This window comes from Pteronotus mesoamericanus, unplaced genomic scaffold (genome assembly GCF_021234165.1).
Source record: "Pteronotus mesoamericanus isolate MK-2021 breed Mesoamerican mustached bat unplaced genomic scaffold, CSHL_Meso_final contig_42, whole genome shotgun sequence".
Taxonomy (NCBI): domain Eukaryota; kingdom Metazoa; phylum Chordata; class Mammalia; order Chiroptera; family Mormoopidae; genus Pteronotus; species Pteronotus mesoamericanus.
In genome coordinates, this window is record NW_026555157.1 from 976,068 (window position 1) to 998,452 (window position 22,385).

The 22,385-nt window shown below is 41.7% G+C and overlaps 1 protein-coding gene across 2 annotated transcripts in view; it reads left to right on the forward strand.

Moving 5' to 3' along the window:
- DRD3 (dopamine receptor D3) overlaps positions 1 to 9,783 on the forward strand; it is a 40,505-nt gene extending 30,722 nt beyond the window's left edge. Inside the window, exons 4-7 of one of the 2 annotated variants that reach the window (XM_054577278.1) lie at positions 2,689 to 2,885; positions 7,920 to 8,055; positions 8,155 to 8,202; positions 9,587 to 9,783. In XM_054577278.1, coding sequence (XP_054433253.1) covers positions 2,689 to 2,885; positions 7,920 to 8,055; positions 8,155 to 8,202; positions 9,587 to 9,783 — 578 coding nt within the window. Of the gene's footprint in view, positions 1 to 2,688; positions 2,886 to 7,919; positions 8,203 to 9,586 lie in introns of both variants that reach the window. The other variant, XM_054577277.1, reaches the window with a different exon arrangement.
- Positions 9,784 to 22,385: the final 12,602 nt, after the last annotated feature.

Genomic DNA, 22,385 nt, shown 5'->3' on the forward strand with positions numbered 1-22,385 from the left:
CAGCTCAGACCTGGAGGGACTGGAGCAGGGCCCCACTCACTGGCCACTTGCCTCCTATATCTCTCTGCCTGCTGACAGTCCTCACAGGATTCTGGGAGAGACTGCAAAACTTGGTCTAAGGACAGACAGCAGCTTCTTCAGTGGGGAGGGGAGGGTGAAGGATGGGATGAAAATGCAGTTTCAGTGATTATCTATGAGGGCCTTCATTGATCAGCAATCTTGAAACCACTGTGTGCTCATTCTTCACTCTCTGCTTCTCACACATATGCTCTCAATATTTTTACTGGAAAAATAAATATTTGCACATGATAAAACATAAGGTGTAATAGGATACATATACATACTTAAATATAGCTCTCCCTTCTTCCCTAGACTGCTAATTCCTCCAGTCCCATCCCTAGAAGCAAACACTAGTATTCCTCAACGGTAATGCTTGAAACAAGTACACACACTTGGGTATGCACACATGCACACATTTGGATATTTGTGTATATGTGTGTGAATCCATTTTAAGTAGTAGTTAGTATATAGAATTTAGAGATCAGCTTCCCAGAACCCAGGGGAGGGTAGAGAAGGGTAGGTGTATCTGGAGGGGCAAATCTGGCCACCAAGGATAGCAACAAGATGAAGAGTGGGGACATAATCATGCCACTCCTGTGGCCTACTTCTCACTTGCAAAATGTGCTGAGCTGTCTCTCATTATAGGAGGCATTTAAATCATGGTCAGGCGCTGATGACAGAGGAGCTGATTTCAGGGGAAGGACTAATCACTGCCAACATGGCTTCTTAAAGGTTCAGCAAGACCATGACCACCCCCTGCCACCCTATTCCCACCTCTGACCCCGTCCCCATCAAGGACTAGCAGATGCCAATTTGGGGGCCACCGCTGAAAGCTTCATGAGCCAATTCCTAAAGGATGCTGACACCAGTTTTGGTAGGATGATATTAATTTGACCTGAATTTTATCTCCTCCCCAAGAGAATCAGAGAATTTGCGAGTAGCTCATGAGGGTTCTGGTGGCAGTGCTGTCATTCGAATGCCTCAATGAGCACTGAGCACACTCTTCCTTCTGTTTTAATTCTGAGCTGTTACTCCCTTCCTTTCCCCACAAATATTGTTCCCCGTAAGTCTCTCTCCAAATTTCCATTCCAAATGATACCATCTCCTTTAAGTTCAAAAGGATCAGAGAAGGTACAATTAAATCATAATAGTAAAGAGTAAATAATAATAATAGCTGCCATTTATTCTCATTTCCACTATATGACACGACATTTTTATCCTTCTTTTTTAGATAATGAAACAGACTTGGCGTAGTTAAATCATTTGCCCAAGATTATACAGTTAATCAATGGCATCCCTGGGTCTCATACCTCAGGCTGCCTGGCCTCTACTAACTCAGAAGACCAAGAAGCAGAAGGCGGGGTGCATGTGGCCGCTGCCTTCTCCCCACCAGCTCACACCAGATTTTGGGTTGGAGAATCCCCAACTCTGTTTGAAAATTGGCCAGGTGTACCAACAGCTGTTGCTGACAGTGCTAAACAAAGTGCAAATGTGCCCTGTCCCACTGGTCGCAGGAGGGAGGAAGTCAAAATCATAGGAAAAAACACAGTTCTGGGGGTCAGGTTGTATGATGTTGGGCCACTCACTAAACCTCTCTGAGCCTTACTCTGCTCATCGAAGAATAGAGTCAGTAATGGCACCAGGGTCACATGATGTTGTCATAATGTTTAGGTAAGGTAATGTGTATAAAGCCCTTGGCATATCACCTGAAGATATTTGTTTGCTTCCCACTTCTCCTACAAGAGGGGCAAATTCCAAGCCCTCTTCTGGGCATTGGAGGACTCTCAACATCTGCTAGTGACAAAGACAGAACTATAAGGGGCAAGGACCCTCCTCAATTCACATTGTCCACAGCAACAATACCCTTGCTGGCCCTCTTCCCCATCTCACCCCTGACCCTTGCTGGAATTCCTTGACAAAGCAAATGCCCATCTCATATTCAGTGACCATCTGCCCCATATCCCGGATTCAAAATGGACACCCGACATTCTCAGCAAAGAAGGCTTCTTTCGTTCAGGGCACTCAACGACGCTTCTTGGGGGCTGAATCCCTCTCACAGGCCTCTGGCCTGCTGCTCAGTGGCACTCGCCCCAGCCTCCCAGGCTGCATTCCCTTGTGGCACTTAGCACAGCATATAGACGAGATCACCTGTCTGTCTAGACTATGAGCTCCTTCAAGGGCAGACATGGTGTCATGCGTCTTCACAGCCACAGTGTAGAGCAGTGTCTGGCATGTAATCATTGGTAAATTTTCTTTTAAGTGAACTGTGAGCAGCACAAAGGTGAGTGAGAGCTCTGACCCTCAGTGAGCTGACAACGCAGGTGTCTGAGACTGCATCCCTTCACCCTCACAACTTGACAATTAGGACGTGTGTGATAAAAGAGGCAAAAGTAAAGGGCTGTGAGGTACAAAGGAAGAAAGAGTTGCTTCTGAATGAGAAACTCAAGCAAGCCTCCTGGGATGAGGCAGCCTGTGAACTGGCACATGGTGAGGGTGTAGGTGGGACCAGGAGTCCCTGCTTCTCAAAGCTCCATGTGAACTAGACAAGTTAGGGCCATGTTTTTTCCTCCCCATGGAGGGCTTTTACTTGGCAAACTGCTTTGCTTTCTCCTTTTCTCTCACTCACAGGAGACCCGAGTGTCTGCTCCATCTCCAACCCTGACTTTGTCATCTACTCTTCAGTGGTGTCCTTCTATCTGCCCTTTGGAGTGACAGTTCTTGTCTATGCCAGGATCTATGTGGTACTGAGACAGAGGAGACGGAAACGGATTCTCACGCGACAGAACAGTCAGTGCATCAGTGTCAGGCCCAGCTTTCCCCAACAAGTAAGCATGTGGGAGGGACAGAGGGAAGACAACACCCACCCTGGCCTCCCGACTTCATGCCCAGCAGAGCATCTCTTTGCCTAAATTGCCACGTTGGAGACACACGTCTGACCCCCAATGTGCTGGTCTTGGTTCTGCTTTAGTGGTAGAAAATCCGACCAAGAAGACTCATGGACAGTCATGGAAAAGTCCTGGATAGTCTTTTCCTAGGACACATTTTACTTGGCAACATGATAGGATAGTTTCTAGGCTCCTTCTACTTCCCTTCAAAGTCTTTCATTGTCTCCAAATGGCCAGAAGTTCAGATGTCACACACAGAATTTAAAGTTTTAGGGTGACAGTGGTACCATGCACTGCTGGTATGTTCCCAAGACTGACTTTTAGGCCAGATCATTCATTCCAAGAATCACTGGAGTCCATCAAAATCTCTTTTCCTTACTACATCTGTCTCTGTAACAAGGCAGCTGATAGAATGATGATCTGATAGAATAGGATGCTGGTGACAAACTTTGGGGGTCTTTTTAGGCTCTGAAAAAGAAGGTTATTGCCTCAACAGTGATCTTCCAATTTCTCAAGCTTTAAATTCTGCTTATCCCAGTGCCTGGTGTCATAGTAGTTTACCCACAATGTACTTTAAGCATGAATGGATGAATACCAATCACTTGTAATCTTCTAGGGAAGGGATGGCAGGAATATTATACAGCCTCTACCTTCACGGAGCTTGGACTCTAAACAGGCAGATAAAGCACACCTCTACCCAAAGTTATTGAACAACACAAAACTGAATGGATGTTTGCCAAATGTGAGGTGAAGAGAATTGAGCACTCAAATATTAAATGCCTTTGAGGTTATGAGAAGAAAGAGGTCAGTGTGTTCAGGAAAGGGGTTTGGAGACAAAGTAAGAACTGAATTTGATCTTGAAGGCATTTGGATGTCTAGATCAATCTGAGAGAGGGCCACAGTCTCAAAGCTGAAGTTCCAAGGCCTGGGCAGAACAAGGATATAGGAGGTCAGCACTAGAAGATGAAGATACAAACATATTGTATTTAAAGCACTGTCATCCATATGGCTCAAATGTGTAGAGCTTAACCCACAATTATTTCTCTTTCAAACCACTCTAGTCTTCCTGTCTTGGGCTACACCCCATTCGACAATTTTCCCTAAGGGCCAGATTTCCATCAGATGCCACAGGGAAAATGGTAAGTGAACTATGCCTTTAATTGTAGTAAAAGAGTAAAAGACCTTTTCTCAAAGATGCTGGCTTGCCTCGATTCCACTTCCATCCCCAAATGGAATCTAGCCCAACCCACACTTGTATCTGTAACTCAGAACAGATCTGAGATCCTGCCTGATGTGAGCTTCAGAATAGGAATCACTAAATGATATTCAGAAAGCACATGATTATTGCACAAGATCCCCTTGACCAAAGCCAAAGACTCTTGGGTTTGGTGTGAGGCTGCCACCCAGAGCCACTTGTATTAGTGGGGACAGGGCATCAATGAAGCATACATGAGCAGAGCCAGGAAAATCTGGGAAGCGGAGGCTAATGTGAGGCTTTCAAGTGCCCTATTTGCCAATTAATATGGGGACAAAAAAAGATAATTTTGTGGTCACCCTCACTCTTGTCTTTCCAATTCAAGCCAGCCCTGCCCCCCTAAGCAAGCTGAGTGCACAATGGAGCCTAAAAGTGTTAAATACAAGACTATTCCTCTCCCTGAACTCCACAGCCAATTAAATATTAGGAATAAAGCTTCAAACACCAATGGGGAAGGTCTGAGCTTTGTCCAATCTTTGTATAGTTAGTTAATCACTTTTTGCACAAGCCTGATGTGGCAGAGACTCTTGCTTTAATGATTTATAAAAAACATATGTGATATATATCTAAGTTCATTGACTGTCTTTTTCTAGAGCACATTTTTATATACATATAAAGTTTAAAGTTGCCTATAGCAGATTCAAGGTTGGAGGAGTCTCCAAGGCCAAAAGGAGAAAAAGTGCATATTAGAGTATCCATTTGGTTGGCTGGTTGGTTGGTTGAGAAATGTACAGTGAAGACAATTGAGCACCCAAATATTAAGTGTCTTTGGGGGTGTGACAAGAGAGAGAGATCAATATGCACAGGTAACCTGGTAGCTGGCACTGCTAAGCACATATTAGAGGACCAAGAGTCTGGTATTGCCAGGAATGTGGAGAAGTGTCTTCTGTCCTGGGAGTAGAGGGCCCTGCCAGCCAGGCCCAGAGGGACCCAGGGTTTCCTCATGTCAGCCTTGGAGGCAGTGATTCGGGTTCTCATGGCTGGAAAAAACACTCACCAATATATAATCTTAAAAGAATCACTTTCCTTCTATAGGACTGAATTTCCACATCTCTAAAATGGAGAACAGGGTCAGTATTCTCAAATCTAAGATTTTATAAACATTCTCAAAAATCTGTTCTCAGTCCCCTAGACTCAGAAATAATTACAAGTTAATTATTACAAGCATTACAAGTTAAATACTGTCACTTTTAGAAGATCATAAGATACCAGCCGAGTCACCAACGTAATCATGCTCATTCAGATAAAACGTAACATGCTTATATGAATAAGTAGAAAACTCCATCAAATTGAAATCCAAAATTTTAAAAAATGTATTATACTAGAATCCCTGTGGATACCTTTCAGGAGCACAATTTTAAAATATTATATCCTCTTGAAGGTCTCCTGCATGATTCATTCAACGACATTTCTGAGTGTGTACAGTGAATGAGCACTGTGTACATGGAGGACTATGATTCCTTGAACTAAGGAGTGGTAGTGGGGGTTCTTGGTTGCTGATGTAGTAAAAGGAATTTACTGGAAGGATATCAAGTAGATCAGACTCATGAGAAAGCTGAAGAACAGTTTTAGAAGGTACGGGTCATGACTAAGGAAGAGCCTGCTTAGGAGACTGGACATTGACCACCACCGCTGCTGGATGGATTCTGAAGCCTCCCTGCTTTACGAGCCCCAGTCTGAGGTCCTAGGTGGGACTTTCCAAATGGCAGGGCTTGGTTCATGTTCCAGAGTTCTAGCTGCCAGGCGGGGAGGAGGGGGAGAGTGTCTATGCGGCTGATGTCTTCGGTTATGGGAGTTGAGGGGTTCTGCCTGCAACTCAAGATTAACAGTGTCTGATTCTTCCAACAAAGAAAGAAATTCAGATGTTGAGCCCATACACATCCCTCCTCCCCACCAAATACCAGAAATGTCCAAATACCTTCAGTTTTCTACTCTGAGTCTACTGATTCCAAAGCCACTTTTGCCAATTTCTTTTCTGTTTTACAAATGAGACTTAGAGACTTTTAATTAACTTGCCCAAGTATACACCTACTTAGTAGAAAAGCTGAGATAAATGTCCTGGGTTTTCCTTTGTTTCTTAACTTTTTATTGTGGAAAATTTCAAAAATAAAAAAGTAGACAAATATGACAAATCCTTCATTAGCCATCAGCAACATTCAATAATTATCAACTCATGGCCAATCTTATTTCATCTGCACTCCTACCTAGATTCACATACACCCACTGGATTGTTATAAAGCAAATCCCAAACATCATAGCATTTCAACCAAAAATATTTCTATAAGTTCATAAAGAATATGAACTCTTTTATAAAACACATAATCACAATACCACATCAAACTAAATAAATTAATAATATCCCTAATTCCCTAATATTATTAAATATCCAATGTGCAGCCCTGGCCAGGTAGCTCAGTTAGTTGACCATCATCCCGTACACCAAACGGCTGAGGGTTCAATTCCCTCAATACCTGGGTTGTGGGTTTGATCCCAGGCCAGAGTGCTTACAGGAGGCAACCAATCGATGTTTCTCTCTCTCTCTTTCTCCCCCCCAACCCCCCCTCACTCTAAAATCAATAAATATATCCTTGGGTGAAGATAAATATATATATATGAGGAGGAACTAAAAGAAGCAAAATTTATTTATAAAAAATTGTGTATTTATTCATACATGTTTAAATTTCACTCACCTTCAAAGTGCTCTCCATTTGATGCAATACAACTATCAAGACATTTTTTCCTCTGCTCACAACAGTTTTTGAAATTGTCAGTTTTGATGCCTTTTAGTGCTTCTGCCATTTTTTGTTTCACCCCTTCCATATCAGCAAAATATTTCCCTTTGAGGACTTTTTTCATCCAGGTAAACAAAAAAAAAGTCACTCAAGGCAAAATCGGGCGAACAGGGAGGGTGGGACATAGGGGTCATGCTGTTTTCAGTCACACCGCTGAACACTCAGCACAGTGCGGGCAGGCACGCTCGTCAATCACCCATCATGAAATGGGCAAATGAGTTGAAAGAGTCTTCAAAAAATTTTTTTTCACTGAAGCCAAATGCAACTTCTCACAACAATGCCAGCTGGTGCACTGATGCAGATGGGTTCTAGAACACTCGCCTAGCCAAGGGGTGGGGGAGCCTGTACTACAAGGGGCCCACCCTCCAGAAGATAATTCTGGGGGGTTTTTTTGCCTTCCCATACATATTTCTGGTGTGGAAATTTACTCAATTATCTCATAAATTTTTACAGTTTTTTTTTTTAATCAAAATTCAAATAAGACCCATATTTTGCAACTAGTATTACTGCTGTTGCTGTCATTGCAGTTTATTTGGTGAAGAAACTGAACAGTTTGTCTTAAAGTGTTTACCACAGTCCAGATTTTGTTGCTTACAACCCAGTGGTGTCACTTAATGTGCTCCTCTGTATAGCTAAGCCATTCTAACTTTAAAAGGCCAGGCTACAATCCGTGCTATCCTCCTCACGGATATTGTGATTCTCAAATGTTGTATACGCATATGTGGCAGGTACATTTTAGCATAGCCAAAAGCTGATTTCACTCACCTTAACTTTCCAAAGTCCCTCCACTCTTAGTTATGTCCTCTGCAGGCTTTACACCATGACAGATTCCCCTTCCTTGGTTGCTTTCTTCTTTCCTTTCAGGGACATTCAGAAGATAAACAGTATCCCCAGAAATGTCAGGACCCTCTGTTGTCACAGCTGCAGCCCCTCTCCCCTGGCCGGGCGCATCTGGAGCTGCGGCGGTACTACAGCATCTGCCAAGATACTGCCTTTGGGCCACCGGGCTTCCAAGAAGGAGAAGGAGAGTTGAAAAGAGAGGGGAGCACTCGGAACTCCCTCAGCCCCACCATGGCACCCAAGCTCAGCTTAGAGGTTCGAAAACTCAGTAACGGCAGGTTGTCGACGTCCCTGAAGCTGGGGCCCTTGCAATCTCGGGGAGTGCCACTTCGGGAGAAGAAGGCAACACAGATGCTGGCCATCGTGCTTGGTGAGTTGGATCAGGTTAAGTTGAGTTGGGTTGCACTGAGTTGGGTTAGGATGAGTTTGGCAGAGCTGGCAGGAGGTTAAGGTAACCACATTTGACAGAAATTAGAAATCCAATAACTGTAATATTTATAAATGTTTATAATACAACTGAAAAGGCTTTGTGTACCAATATTAACTGGTGGAAATCACAAGACCTAGACTGGAATTTATGAAATACAAAACTCAACATGCCACCTAACCGAACTGTGGTTATCTGTTGTGTTTGCTTTCTTTCACATGGATTTATAATAATAGATAAATCAAATGATAAGTAAGATAATGATTAAGCAACAGTGTCTGACATATATTAGATATTTAATACCTGCTTACTTATTCTCAAATATTAAGTAAAAAATAGCAATATAAGAAACTACAGTCACGTGGTATAATAACACCTAGATTATTTTAAATACAGAGGGAGGAAAAAACCTTGAAAATGAATTCACCAAAATGTCAAAAGTGATTGACTTTGAGTGGTGGGCGGTTATTTTTTTTCTTTCCACTTTTCTGTCGCTACCAAGCTCGCCATAATGTATAAAATCAGAGCTAGTTTTTGATAGTAGAAAAATATAACATTAAATAAATATTAATTTATCTAAATTAAAAATTGGTAAGTCACAGGTACCGTATAGAGTTAGTGAAGGCAATTCATCTTCTTCATTATCACTGACAAACCTCACCTTCTCCTCCCAGAGGGACTCTATGAGCACCCCTGGAAGTACTCTCCTCAGTAGCAGGAATTGTGTCAATTGTGCCTTCAGGGTCTTCTTTCCTACCAGCACCTACGATTATGTCTCGATGGCTAGACATCAAGTAAAAATTTGTTTTAAGTAGAGCCCTGGCTGGTATGGCTCAGTGGATTGAGTGCCAACCTGTGAACCAAGGTGACCGATTTGATTCCCAGGCAGGGCACACGCCAGGGTTGCATGCCAGGCCCTGGTAGGAGGAATGTGAGAGGAAACCGACTGATGTTTCTCTCCCTCCCTTTTTCCCCCACTTCTCCTCTCTCTAAAAATAAAGACATAAAATCTTTTTAAAGAAGATTTTAAAAACATAAATCAAGAAGTAGAAAAAACTAGTAAAGAACCACCTAAAGATCAAACTAGAAAATTTATTTAGGAACAAAGACCTAAGATGAATCAAAGACATTTTGATGTTTTCTCACCAAAAAATTAAAAAATGGCTAATCACACCTATTTCACAGGGCTGTTTTAAAAATTAAATGGGTATGTAAAACTTCTAGCACAGTAGCTGGCATAAAAGAAACAAACGTGAGTCATTTTCATGTTACAACAAGACAAGGAAGCAAAACTGTTACCCAGTTTTTCTTTTCCTTTACAACCTAGGGACCTTCATTGTCTGCTGGCTGCCCTTCTTTTTGACCCACGTTCTCAATGCCCACTGCCCAGCATGCCACGTGTCTCCAGGGCTTTACAGAGCCACAACGTGGCTGGGCTATGTGAACAGCGCCCTCAACCCTGTGATCTATACCACCTTCAATGCTGAGTTCCGCAAAGCCTTCCTCAAGATCCTGTCTTGTTGAGGGAGAGGAGAGAACACTTCCTGTGTCCACCGTTAGCTGCCATGCCATTGAGCCACTGGCCAGGGCCTGCTCATAAAGACGGTGCCATGCGCTCTGGTATGTGGTAGGCAGAAGGTTGCTGGAGCCAGGATGTCACTGAGTGGCAGGTGTAATCAACTGCTTCCTCCAAAACAGAATGTTCTACCTCCCCAGCTCAAGTCTGACTTCACCCTGGCAATTTTTGGATGGCTGGAAGGCCCCTGGGTGATAAGCAATCATTCAGAAAGAAGCTGACAAAGCATGACTCTACACATACACCAAATCATCATCAGAGGCATGATTCATTACAGTGAAGGAAAAATGAACAGATCTCATAATTCTCAACTTGCCAGGGGTCCTTGGAATCGCAGCCAGGAAGCCATCTTGCAGAACAGACAGTCCCTCTTCCTTCAGACCTCTAACTAACTGCCAGGCTAACTTTGTACTTTCCTGGGCCCAGTCCCTTTCGGTCATTCCTTTCAGTCATTGTGTCCTGAAATATAATGGCAAGGCTAATGCTGCTGCCTCTTCATAGAACCTGATCAGCTACATTTGGTGAGGGGCATCATTCACCCCAAAGGAGACGTTGTCCCACATTGGGAGCCAGGCTTTATTTCAAACCTTGTTACTCCTGTATTTTAGCTCCAGCTAAGAAGGCCCTCTGTTTCCATCCCTTTGCTATCAGAGTCTCAACTCCAGAGTAATTCAAGATGGGGAAGTTAAATGAAAAAGGAAGGAAAATTCCCACCGATGTATCACTTTTGAACCTTGCAATTCAGAACAGGCCTTAGATATACTTTTCATAATGCTATAAGATTTTCCTACCCAGGCATCTCCATTTCCTGCTTGATAGAGACACAATGCTTTCAGATCCTGAAACTCACTAAGCACTAGGCGTCTGTAAAGTGCCTATCACCTCCTAGGTTATAGATATATGACAATGAGTAAGACAGACCCTGCCCTCAAGCAGCCCACCACCAGCTCCTATGTTCTCCCATTTACTTGCTGAAGGGCGGCAGGGACGCGCCTGGACTGCCAGCAGACCTCAGAACTGAGGGCACCAGGCAGGGTAGCTGTCCAAAGCCATCGCCTGGACAGCCTTTGCAAAGTCCTGGCGCGGATCCTGAACATCACCATTCCAACAACTGAGATTAAAGGTAAATAGAAATAATGGGTATATGTCATTCAAAATTGCATTTAGAAGGAACTTGAGTATTCTCATCATTTATCTTTTCATCTCAGAAGCTATTTCTTATTGATTACAGAATCAGCATAATTTATGGGTAATTTATGAAATGTTATCATCCTGAACCTCAATAAATTTACGGTTAGCTATTAGTACATAGGCATGACATACCTTCTACAACACTGTTAAACTTAAAAGTGCATAAGAAATACACAAGGAATCCAAGGCTTCCCTTTCCCCATTCCTCTAGTCCTTAAGTGAGTATGAAAGACATATTTACCCCTGCTGAGTCAGTTACCTGTTACTTCTGAATGCTTTTAATGCCAGCTTTTTTTTTTTAATGTTATTGTCTATAACACTGTTCATATTGTAACTTGGTAGAAAATTCTGACTGTCCGCTCAATAGGTTTATGGTGCAAACAGAATTGGGGACTGAGGCAATTAAATATCTGAAGAAGTAAAAGTACATGATACCTAGGTTTTTCCATGTAAAATCAACAGTAAACAGTTGGACAGTGGGATGAAAGATCACAGAATTCCATGTCAAAATCAGAGTTTTAGGATAAAAACATAAACAACATTAGTATTAATATATCTGTGCAGAATGATAGCAAATATTGTGTATCTTCTCTTCATATCAAGTCATTCAACCCTGCTGATAACCCCAGGAATATAAAGTACATTTGTAAGTAAGGAAACAAAGGCAGAGGGAAGTTAAGGAATCTGTCCCAAGTGACGCACAGAAAGTGACAGAGCTGGGATTCAAATATACTTCTATCTGATTCCCAAGCCCATCCAAGTAATCACCTCCTCCCCTCAGAGAGGTACAGGGTTGGGAAGAAAAAGATGCAACAAGATTGCTTTGAGAATCTCACTTGACTCCATCCACCTCCACCCGTAGGCTTTCCTAAGGACCCAGCCCAAGGTATTGCTCTCCCTCTCTGGACAAGTTTTTCGGAAACACTCACATGGGAAATCCATAATTTACTTTTACAGAATCATGGGACAGTACTTAAGGGAGTATTTGGTTTTACTCTCTCCTTCATTTACAGACAAGGAAACTGAGGCCTAAAACTGTTGTCCCATGTTGGTTAATGACAGAAAAACACTCAAGTCTGCTGAATCCTGGTTCAGCACTCTTTCCCAAGAGCTCTATAAAAACTATAAACTTCTATCATATTGATAGAAGGAGAAAGTCATATTGTCACCTCCACAATAAACTGAGAGGTAGTTTTTCCCTAGACGGTGTCTATTAGAAAGCAACATCCCCTTCCCAGAACTTCCCCCCCATGCAGGAAGAGCCTGCTGGAGGAATCCCACGCTCTCACTTCAGGCACCTCATTCCAGAATTCTGCATTCTACCTCCTCTACCTCTACAGTTCCTACGTGACCTCAGGGCTCACCTCTTTCAGAGCCAGCAAGGCCAAAAATCCCAAGAAAGATGTTGGCCCAAATGAAGAAGAGTTCTTGGGGCAAACCAAGTCTGGGGCCCAAAGCAGCCTCATCTCTACCTGTACTATTTTGGTGAAATACAAATAGAATGGAAATCCAAATAGATTACAATCAATATTCAATCTGAGACCTTAAGTAAATATTTCCTTCTTCTAGGACACCACGTTCTAAAAGTCCATTCATTATTCATTAACAAAATCAATCATTTATTCAGTAAATGTTGATTGATTGCCTTCTATGTGCCAGGCACAGTGCTTGGTGCTAGGAAACATGGTTGAAGAAGACATAGTCCTTGCCCCCGGAAGCTTATAGTCCAGGGGGGAGGCAGAATTCATGCACATGGTGATGACCCACTTGTTGTCTATAGTAAAAGGAATTCATGGCATTTGGAAGTCCCATATTCTCCCTTGAGAAGGCTTCTCAGACAAACATTGTCAGGGTTAAAACACCATTAACCACTCATCTACTGATGGGCACTTGGGCTGTTTCCAGATCTTGGCTATAACACTGCTACGAACATAGGATGTATATATTCTTTTGAATTGGTGGTACATTTACACAATGGAATATTATGCAGCCATTAAAAAGAAGGAAATCTAACCTTTTGCAGCAGCATAGATGAACCTGGAGATTATTACGCTAAGTGAAATAGGCTAGTTGGTGAAAGACAAATACCGTATGATCTCACTTATATGTGGAATCTAATGAACAAAATAATCTGACAAACAAAATAGAAGTAAAGGCATGGATACTTGAAACAAACTGACAAAGGGGAGGGGAAGGAGGGGGACTGAATGAAAGAAGGGAAGTGATTAGCCAAAGACCATATATACATATCCCAGCAGACACAGTGTGGTGAGGGCCAGAGGGAAGAGGAACGAGGGCAGGAGGGGGAGGTGGGCAAAGGGGTGGAAACTGGGGACATTTGTAATAGTGTAAACAATAAAAGTAAAGTGAAAAAAGAAAAAAAAAGTAGGAGGGGCATTCCAGACATAAAAAACCGCTGAAGGGCTAGAGATGAAACAAGCAAGGAGCAGGCAAGGAATCCAAAATAAATCTATCTGGCTGTAGAAAAGGAATCCTAGGGATAGTACAGAAGAGGAAATGGCCTCGTCTTTGGAAACCTCCTCTAGCTTTGCTCAGGTGCCAGTGAGCTGACGGTGACACCTCTCAGAGAAGACTTCTGGATCGTGCCTCCTCTCCCTCCCTGTGCGCAGCACACATCATGGACAGCAATCCCTGACTTACTTAACTACTTCTTTCTAAGCTATGGTGAATTTCAACAAATGCAGGATTCAATTTCAATTCTTTCTTCTTTTCTCTCCAAAAAGGGGAATGGCTGGTTGAATGAATGTAGAATCATGGATGGTTAAAATTAAGGCAGTTCAGAGAGTTTAGATCAGAAATCAAGGGAGGTCAGGGAAAGAGATTTGTTTCCCTGAATGTGTGGGTGAGAGCTAAGCAAAGAGACAAAAAAGTTAAGGGATTCGCTCAGAATTGGCCGTTTTCTGGAGGTCCTGACTCCCAGGCCTACACTTTGGTCATTTAGACTCTACTGACACCAGGAAACTGGAAAAGCTTAATTTGAATTGACACACAGAGAGAAGAGAGGGGATGACAAGCAATTATCTTGATTCCTCCTTTCTACCTAATTCCCTCCTCATCAGGAAGGGAGTGAGTTTCCATGACTACCTCCTGACACACAGACTCGGTTGAGGGCGATGCCCGTGTCAGCTCAGCTCTATTGCACACACTGGCAGTGGCGCAACCTAGGAGTCTATGCCAAGCACAAGATCCAGGGCCTCTTGCTCCACCCACCCTCACCTCAGTTCATACCCACCCTCCGTCATTGTGCAGAGTCTGCTGGGTGCTGGGAGGAGAGGGGAGCTGGCTGTAGGCATCTTGGAAAGAATGTGCCCTCTGGAGGGAGCTGAGCTGAAGCACCTTATAGGAGACCGTGAACAGAAACAAGTCATGGGCTGGCGTTCTAGCGCTAGCACACGCAAGTGACCTTGAGCAAGTGTTTTAACCTCTATGAACTTCAACTTCCTCATTAGTAAAATGAGAGACCTGAACGCATAGCTTTCCTCACTAAACCACTTAAAATTTAGGTTATACCATGTACTAGAAGTGTTTTGTCAACCATAAAGCTCTAACACATGTAAGAGATTATTAAAATTGATATTAGTATTATTATTTCCCCTCTAAGCAGCTGTTTCCATCATACCAGCTCTCTGGTTCACAGCCCACCTTGGTTTCACTTTGCTGATTCTCTAATTGTCTCAAGTTATTAGGCACAGTCTGTTCAGCCTCCCACATGAAATCTTGATTTTTCTCTTATATTTTATTCCCTAAATGATACTTGGTTGAATGTGTAGTCAGATTGTTAGGCAAATGGATCGTCCCAACAGGACACCCTTTCCCTGTTCACAAAGCCAAGAGCCCAAATACGGCCTGATCCAACATCAGGCTAACAGCTCATGTTTGATTGCTAACGGCGGCTCTGGACCCCCTGTTCTTCCCCTGGCCAGGGAATGAGGAGCAGGACACATTTATTCCTCAAGAGATTCCATGCTTTTTTTCTCATGATGTCTGAGCCTAACACCCTTTTCTCTTACTCCATCTCTTCCTGCCTGAAAAAAGTTGATTGGATCCAGTACATGAGTTTCCTAACTCTGCTATCACAATGTACTACAAACTAAATGGCTTAAAGTGACAGAAATTTATTCTCTCACAGTTCTTGAAGCCAGAAGTGCAAAATCGAGAATTGGCCTGGCCATGCTTTCTCGGAAGACTGTGCTCAAAGATCCTTCCTTGACTCGGCCTAGCTTCCGGTAGCTGCCCGGCAATCCTTGGTGAGCCTCAGCTCACATTGGCATCACTCCGAACCCTGCCTCCACCTTCACATGCTGTTCTCTCTAATGTGTCTGTATCCAAATCTCCCTCTTCTTATAAATCACTGCATTAGGGGCCACCCTAATCTGATGTGACCTCATCTTAACTTGATTACATCTACAAAGATATTATTTCAAAATAAGGTCCCATTTCAGGTTGCAGGAGTCAGGACTTTAACATATCTTTCTGGAAGACACAAATCAATTAATAAAATATGGTGAGAGTGGTCTGAAAGAAAAAAACTTGGAACCTAATTAATTAGGGAAATGTACAAAAGCTATGCTATCAGAACGTAACAGGTCAGGTCTGAGTGAAGTCTGTAAACTTCCTGGAGCTCAGCTTTCTTATGAGTGATGTCTGGATTTCTAAACTGTGATAAGACAAGCTAAAAAAACAATTCTAGAAGGGTATAAATCATTTTCTGAGCCCTAAAAACCTACAAACATGCTTCTAAAAGTCGAAACTGCATAGGCCATCTTTAGTTGATTGTCTGTGTCCTAAAGGGGAGCGGGCTGGGGGTGCTGGAATCCAACAGTGAACTCACTGGGCTGAGGAAAGCTCAGAGGAAGTGCCAAGCAGCTCTCCTGCCCCAGGCAGCACTGATCCAGACTGACTAAAATGGAAGACACAGCGAGAAACGCAGATATAATTGTCTTATGTGATACTTTGAGTAGATTCCTTAAGATTCCATACTAAAGAACTTTAAAAAGCGTGCAATTTATCACAACTTATAAATTTGAGAGTTGAAGGGGATTTTAGCCCAGTCCCCTAGTCATCGTAGAAATTCTAACATCTCTGACCCATGATTACTCAGGTGTGTTAAGGAGCTGGCTCTCTTCTTCCCAAGACGTGACAGGCTATCCTTTACTTTCCTCCCTTAAGCCAAGATCTGCCTTTTTATAAAATGCACCCTTTGGTCCTTGAAAACATTATGTTAAATGCAAGAAGGCAGATACAAAAGATCACATATTGTATCACTTTATTTATATAAAAATATCTAGAATAGGTAAATCCATAGAGACATAAAGAAGTGTAGTAGTTTCCAAAGTTGGGAGGAGAGGGAATGGAAAATAACTGTTCAATGGGTACACATTTAGAGTGAGGACAATGTTTGGAACTAGATACAGGTAGTGGTTGCAAAATAGAGGTACTAAATGCTACTTAGTTGTTCACTTTAAAAGGGTTAATTTTATGTTATATGAATACCAGCTTAATACACTTTTTTTTAATTTTAAAAATTTAAATTTATTAGGATTTATTAGTAACACAATTACACAGAATAAAGTTTAGGAATTCATCAATTATGATCACTTAACACACTTTTTTATTTTAAAAAGAAATTAAAAAAAAACAAGGACCTCAAAGTGTCTGTGTTCTTGAGTTGAAATGAAAGACTCAACATTGCTAAGATGGCAGTTCTCTCCAAATTAATCTGTATATTTAATGCAATCTCTCCCAAAGTCCAAAAGACCTTTTTTCCCCAGAAACTTACAAGCAGATTATAAAGTTTAGTGGAATGAAAAAGATCCAGAATATCCAAAATTATTTTTGTAAAGAAGAACAAATTTGAAGAATGTTGACTTTCCTATTCCAAAACTTGTCATAAAGCTACAGTTGTCAAGACAATACAGTATTGGGATAAATACAGATATATAGATCAATGGAACAGAATTAAAAGTCTAGAAACAAATCCTTATATTCATGGTCAATTGATTTTTAATGAAAGCAATCTGTTGGGAAAAGTAGAATCTTTTAAACAAATGATGCTAGGACAATTGGATATTTATATACAAAAACAGGAATTTAGGTCCATACTTCACATCATGCCAGAAAAATAATGCAAAATGGATCATATAATTAAATGTAAGCACTAACAATAACATTCTTAAAAGAAAATGTAGTGGAAAATCTTTTCAACCTTAGAATAGGAAAAGACTTCTTAGATATAACACTACAAACACCGTAAAAAAGAAAAAAATGATAAATTGAACCTTATGAAAACCTTGCAATTCAAAAGACACCATTTAGAAACAGACTGGCTTGCAAAATATTTGCAAACCAATATTTGATAGAGGAATTATATCCAGAATACCCATATATACAAAGAACTCTTACAACTCAATAGTAAGACTATAAATAACCCAATCAAAAAAAAAAAAAAAAAAGGAAAAGTATTTCAATTGACATTTTATTAAAAAAGATATACAAATTAATTATGAACACATAAAAAAAGGTAGGCAACATCATTTGTCATTAGAGACAGACAATAACAAATGTGGAAAAGATGCTGAGAAATGGGAAACCTCATACATCGTTGATGCGAATGTAAAACAATTCAGTCACTCTGGAAAATGGTTTAGCATCCTCAACAAGTTAAATAGAAATTGACCATATCAGCCAATGATCCTGCTCCTGGGTATCTACCCAAGGGAAATCAAAACAAATATCCACACAAAGACTTGCACACTAATATTCTCTGCAGCATTATTCGTAATAGTCAAACGTTGGAAACACCCAAAATATCTACCGATTGGTGAATGGATGAACAAAATATGGTGTATCCATACAACAAAATACTATTTAACAATGAAAAGTAACAAACTAGTGATAGATAACTATGACACGGACAAACCTTGGAAACAGCGCATTAAGTGACTGAAGCAAGCCACAGAAGACTACACGTTGCATGATTCCAGTTAGATAAAATGTCCAGAAAAGGCAAATCTGTAGCGTCAAAATATATTAGTGGTGGCCTGGGGCAGGGGTGGGAGTGGGAGGTGAGGGGAATGGGGATTAACTGTAAATGGGCATAAGGATTTTATTGAGATGATACAAATGTTTTAAAACTGATTTGTTGGGATGGTTGTACAATTTCGTAAACTTACTAAAAATCATTGAATTATACACTTGAAGTAGGTGAATTATGTGCTATGTAAATTATGCCTCAACAGAGTTATTTAACAACAAAAGAACAAGGGCCTCTTAATCTGAAAAGTTCAGAATTGCAGGGACGAGAAGTACAAAATTCCTCAAGTAGGTCAGGGGCACTTCTACTTCTACTTATTGTTTCCTAGGTCCATGTATTCTGATTGGGTCAGCAACATATAAGGGTCTTTGATTTATACTGTGTCTGAAGGCTGGTTCATCATCATCAGAAGGTATCATCTCCAAGCTGATGCCTCAATTGCACATGCAACAAACTGTTGCACCTGCCGTTAGGTTAGTAGTTTCTGGAAGGTTTAATATGTGATAGATGCAGTGGACCTCATGGTCATGTGCACACCACTACACTTCCATTGATGTAAGCAATTACCTTGGTCTGATGCAATGTTTGGCAGTATTCTATTCCAATGAACCAAAGGCTACATAAGCACTGTCTGGCTTAAGTTGTATGAGTAGGAAAAGTCCATACTGGAATATGTGTCAATGTCACTCAATTTCTATCAAAATGAATCACAATGTGGAAGGGCCCATTGCAATAAACTTGTATATTAAGAAGCTGATTGGTGTCTTCAAGAGTTGGAGCCCATTAAAATTGTTGAAATGTTCCCATCAGTGACAGCATGGATGGACCTAGAGGGTATTAGTATGGGAAGTGAAATAAGTCAGTAAGAGGAAGACAAATACCATATGATTTCAGTTATACATGGAATCTAAAGAACAAAGTAAATGAACAAATAAAATAGAAACAGAATTATAGATACAGAAAACAGACTGACAGTTGCCAGAGGGGGAAGGGGTGTGGGGGACTGGGTGAAAGAGGTGAAGGGATTAAAAAGTACTAAGTGTTAACAAAATAGTCATGGGGAAGTAAAGTAGAGCATAGGAAATATAGTCAATAATATTATAATAACTATGTATGGTGCCAGGTGGGGACTGGAAATATCAGGGGGACATTTGTAAATTTGTAAATTTGTAAAGTATATGATTGTCTAACCACGATGCTGCACACCTGAAACTAATACAAAATAATATTAAATATAAACTTCAATGGAAAAAATTAAATTAAAAACATAAAGGTAATACTCATAATATAAAAAAGAGAGTTGGAGCCATACCGGGAGCTCAGTGGTGTCTGTTGCTGGCAGGCTGGACATTCAGCAGTGGCAGTAATCAGATCAGACTCAGCAAATGAGAGCCCATGTCTTGGGGCCATGCATAGCCTCCCCCTTGCCACCATTTCTCAGGCCATGGTGGCCGTCCTTGTCCATTACCATCAAAATTGTGTTGATCCTCTGCTTCATCTAACCTACTGTTTATTCCTTCCAGTGTATTATTTCTTTCAGATATAGCATCCTTTATTATTCCTGACTGGTCCTTTTTTTTTTTATGGTTTCCAATAAATCAACCAAGTTCGGGCGAAGATGTTGAGAAAGGGGAACCCTTTTGCACTGTTGGTGGGAATGCAGATTGGTGTGACCACTGTGGAAAGCAGTGTGCTATTACCTCAAAAAATTAAAAATGGAGCTGCCTTACTATAACTGAAAGCAGGTCCAGCTGCCAGCAGCTACCAAAGCCAATACATGAGAGGCAGGTGCTGATGTAAAGGAAAGTGGTTTATTTTCAGGTGCCGGCCACCTGGAAGATGGGGGACTCACATCAAAAAGTCCATCTTCACTTCTCAGTGGAGGCAGAGGTTTTCATAAGGAGGGAGAGAGAAACAGAACAAACGGATCCAGGGACAGGTTGCAAAGTTCTCTACGTGCAGACAAGCACAGCCCGTTCTGATACAGCAAGTAAGGGTCTGATGCAATGAACCAGGTTTGCATCATCCTGGCTTAGTCATCCTAGGTTCACATCAGCCTGGCTCCATGGAGGAAGGTCAGCAAATCTCCCGAAGCTGGGATGCCTGAAGGTTGGAGTCTATATCTTCTGAAGTTAGTTCCTAGGATTCTTATACAAACATGCTGTTCATCTACAAGCTATATATTAGTCAGAGTTAACACTTACAGAAACAATGTCAAAAGAATGGTGGGGTGGGTTACAATGGAAATTTTCCACTGTTACATTATGACCCAGTGTTTCCACTTCTGGGAACTTAGGCAAAAAATCCCAAAACACTAACTCAAGAGAGCACGTGTAAAGCACCTCTAGGCTCACTGCAGCATTATTTAGAATAGCCAGGGTTTGGAAGCAGCCCAAGTGTCCATCAGTAGATGAGTGGATAAAACAAGTATTGTACATTTGTACAATGGAATACTATTCAGCTATGGAAAAGGAACATTTTATCCTTTGTGACAGCATGGAGGGACCTATAGAACATTATACTAAGTGAAATAGCCATTCAGAGAAAAACCAGTAACATATGATTTCATTCATATGTGGGATCTAATGAACAAACTGAACTAACAAGCAACATGGAGACAGACTCAGAGAGAGCAGGCTGACAGCTGGGGCTGGGGAGGTGGTGGTGTTGGGGGTGGAGGGATTGAGCAAAAAAAAGAAAAAGGACTCATGGGCACAGTCAACAGTGTGGGAGGGGCTGGGTGGAGGTTGAAGAGGATGAAGAGGGAATAAATAGTAATGGAAAAAGTACAATTAAAACTATTTTAAACAATTGTGCAAGGGAGTATTCTTTTATGTCTCCACTATTTTAAGAGCAGAACTGACCTTCTTCTGATGATCAAGGCCAGTTAGCTGTGCCTGGATGGTGACCCCATCTCTCGCCTGCTAGCTAGTCTATCGTGCCTGCACTGATAGAAGCTGCTGACAACAACTAGCTGGAACATTCTGTTTCCTAGTTTCTGCAGAGTTTACTGGCCAAGTCATTCGCTACCACCCATGAGTCATATGTATTTTTACCTCGAAGTATTTCTTTTGACAAGCATACTGCCTGAGGCTTTCTCCATGAGGAAGAATTCCCTCATCCCGATCTTTCAGAGACACTCCTGAGTGGGGCTGCACCCATGAAGTACAGCAATAGCCTGTTTTGGGCTTGCAACCATATACTGACCTCACCTCAGCAACTCACCCCATACACCAAACTCAGGCTTTCCCTTCACCCCATGAGACTAAGTGCGAGCTGAGGATGAGGCATTAAGTTCGGGAATGGTGGATGACACAGGAGTCTGGGCCACCTGCTCTGCTGCTTATCTGTGCTCTCTGGTTCTGCTCATGCCCGATTCCAGAGGTACAACTTTTTCCCTTATGATTGTGATTGGGGATCTTACAAAACTGATGATGGGTAGTTCTGGCTGCATGGATATTTGGTATCCCATGGTCATGCGTTGTATTTCTACCAAGAACCAGGAGCACACTAGGGACTATTTTTCATAAGGTATAGGGTTCTCTGCTGCAGATGGGCCACCAATACCCACCCCCACCTCACACACACACACATACACACATACACACACACACACACACACCTGGGAATATTATTGCCTGAGTGCTGAAGGAGAAAAAGCAGTGAACAGCATCCATGACACATGCTCAACTAAAGGCCTCAAGTGTTTCCTGTTAAAGTTCTACTAAACGAAGTCTCACTCAACTTGAACTTCTAGAGTTGATTTTTGGGGCCTGTGCTGGATCCCTTATTTGTCATCTATTTGACCTGCTGATTTCATCCTAGCATTCCAGCCTGTGAAGTCACTTTGAATTTTAATTTTACCTCCGGTATTAGACTTTCTCTGAGATTTAAATTATCTTCAAATGGAAGAAGACATCAAAGAGAACACTGCCATGTTTCTGATGATATACTAAGGCTTGACTCCTCAGTGTCAGACAATATGTGCAGGACTTGCACAGGTTATCCCAGACACCCACAAATATTCTTACAGTTACTATCTTCTGGCCCACCAGTTACTTTCATATCAAGGACAATATGAAAATATCTGTGAACTGCTTTTGTTTTTGTTTTAATTCAATATATACCATTGTACTAGTTAGGATTTCTTTGCCCCAAACAGCAGAAAACCCTGCCTCAAATTGCCTTAAAATTATGAGAATGTTTACTATTATCACTTATAAAGAAGTCTTTGGTAGTACGAGCTTCAGGCTGGCAGATTCAGTGGTTTAGCAATGCCGTAATGGATTCAGACTCTTTCCAGCT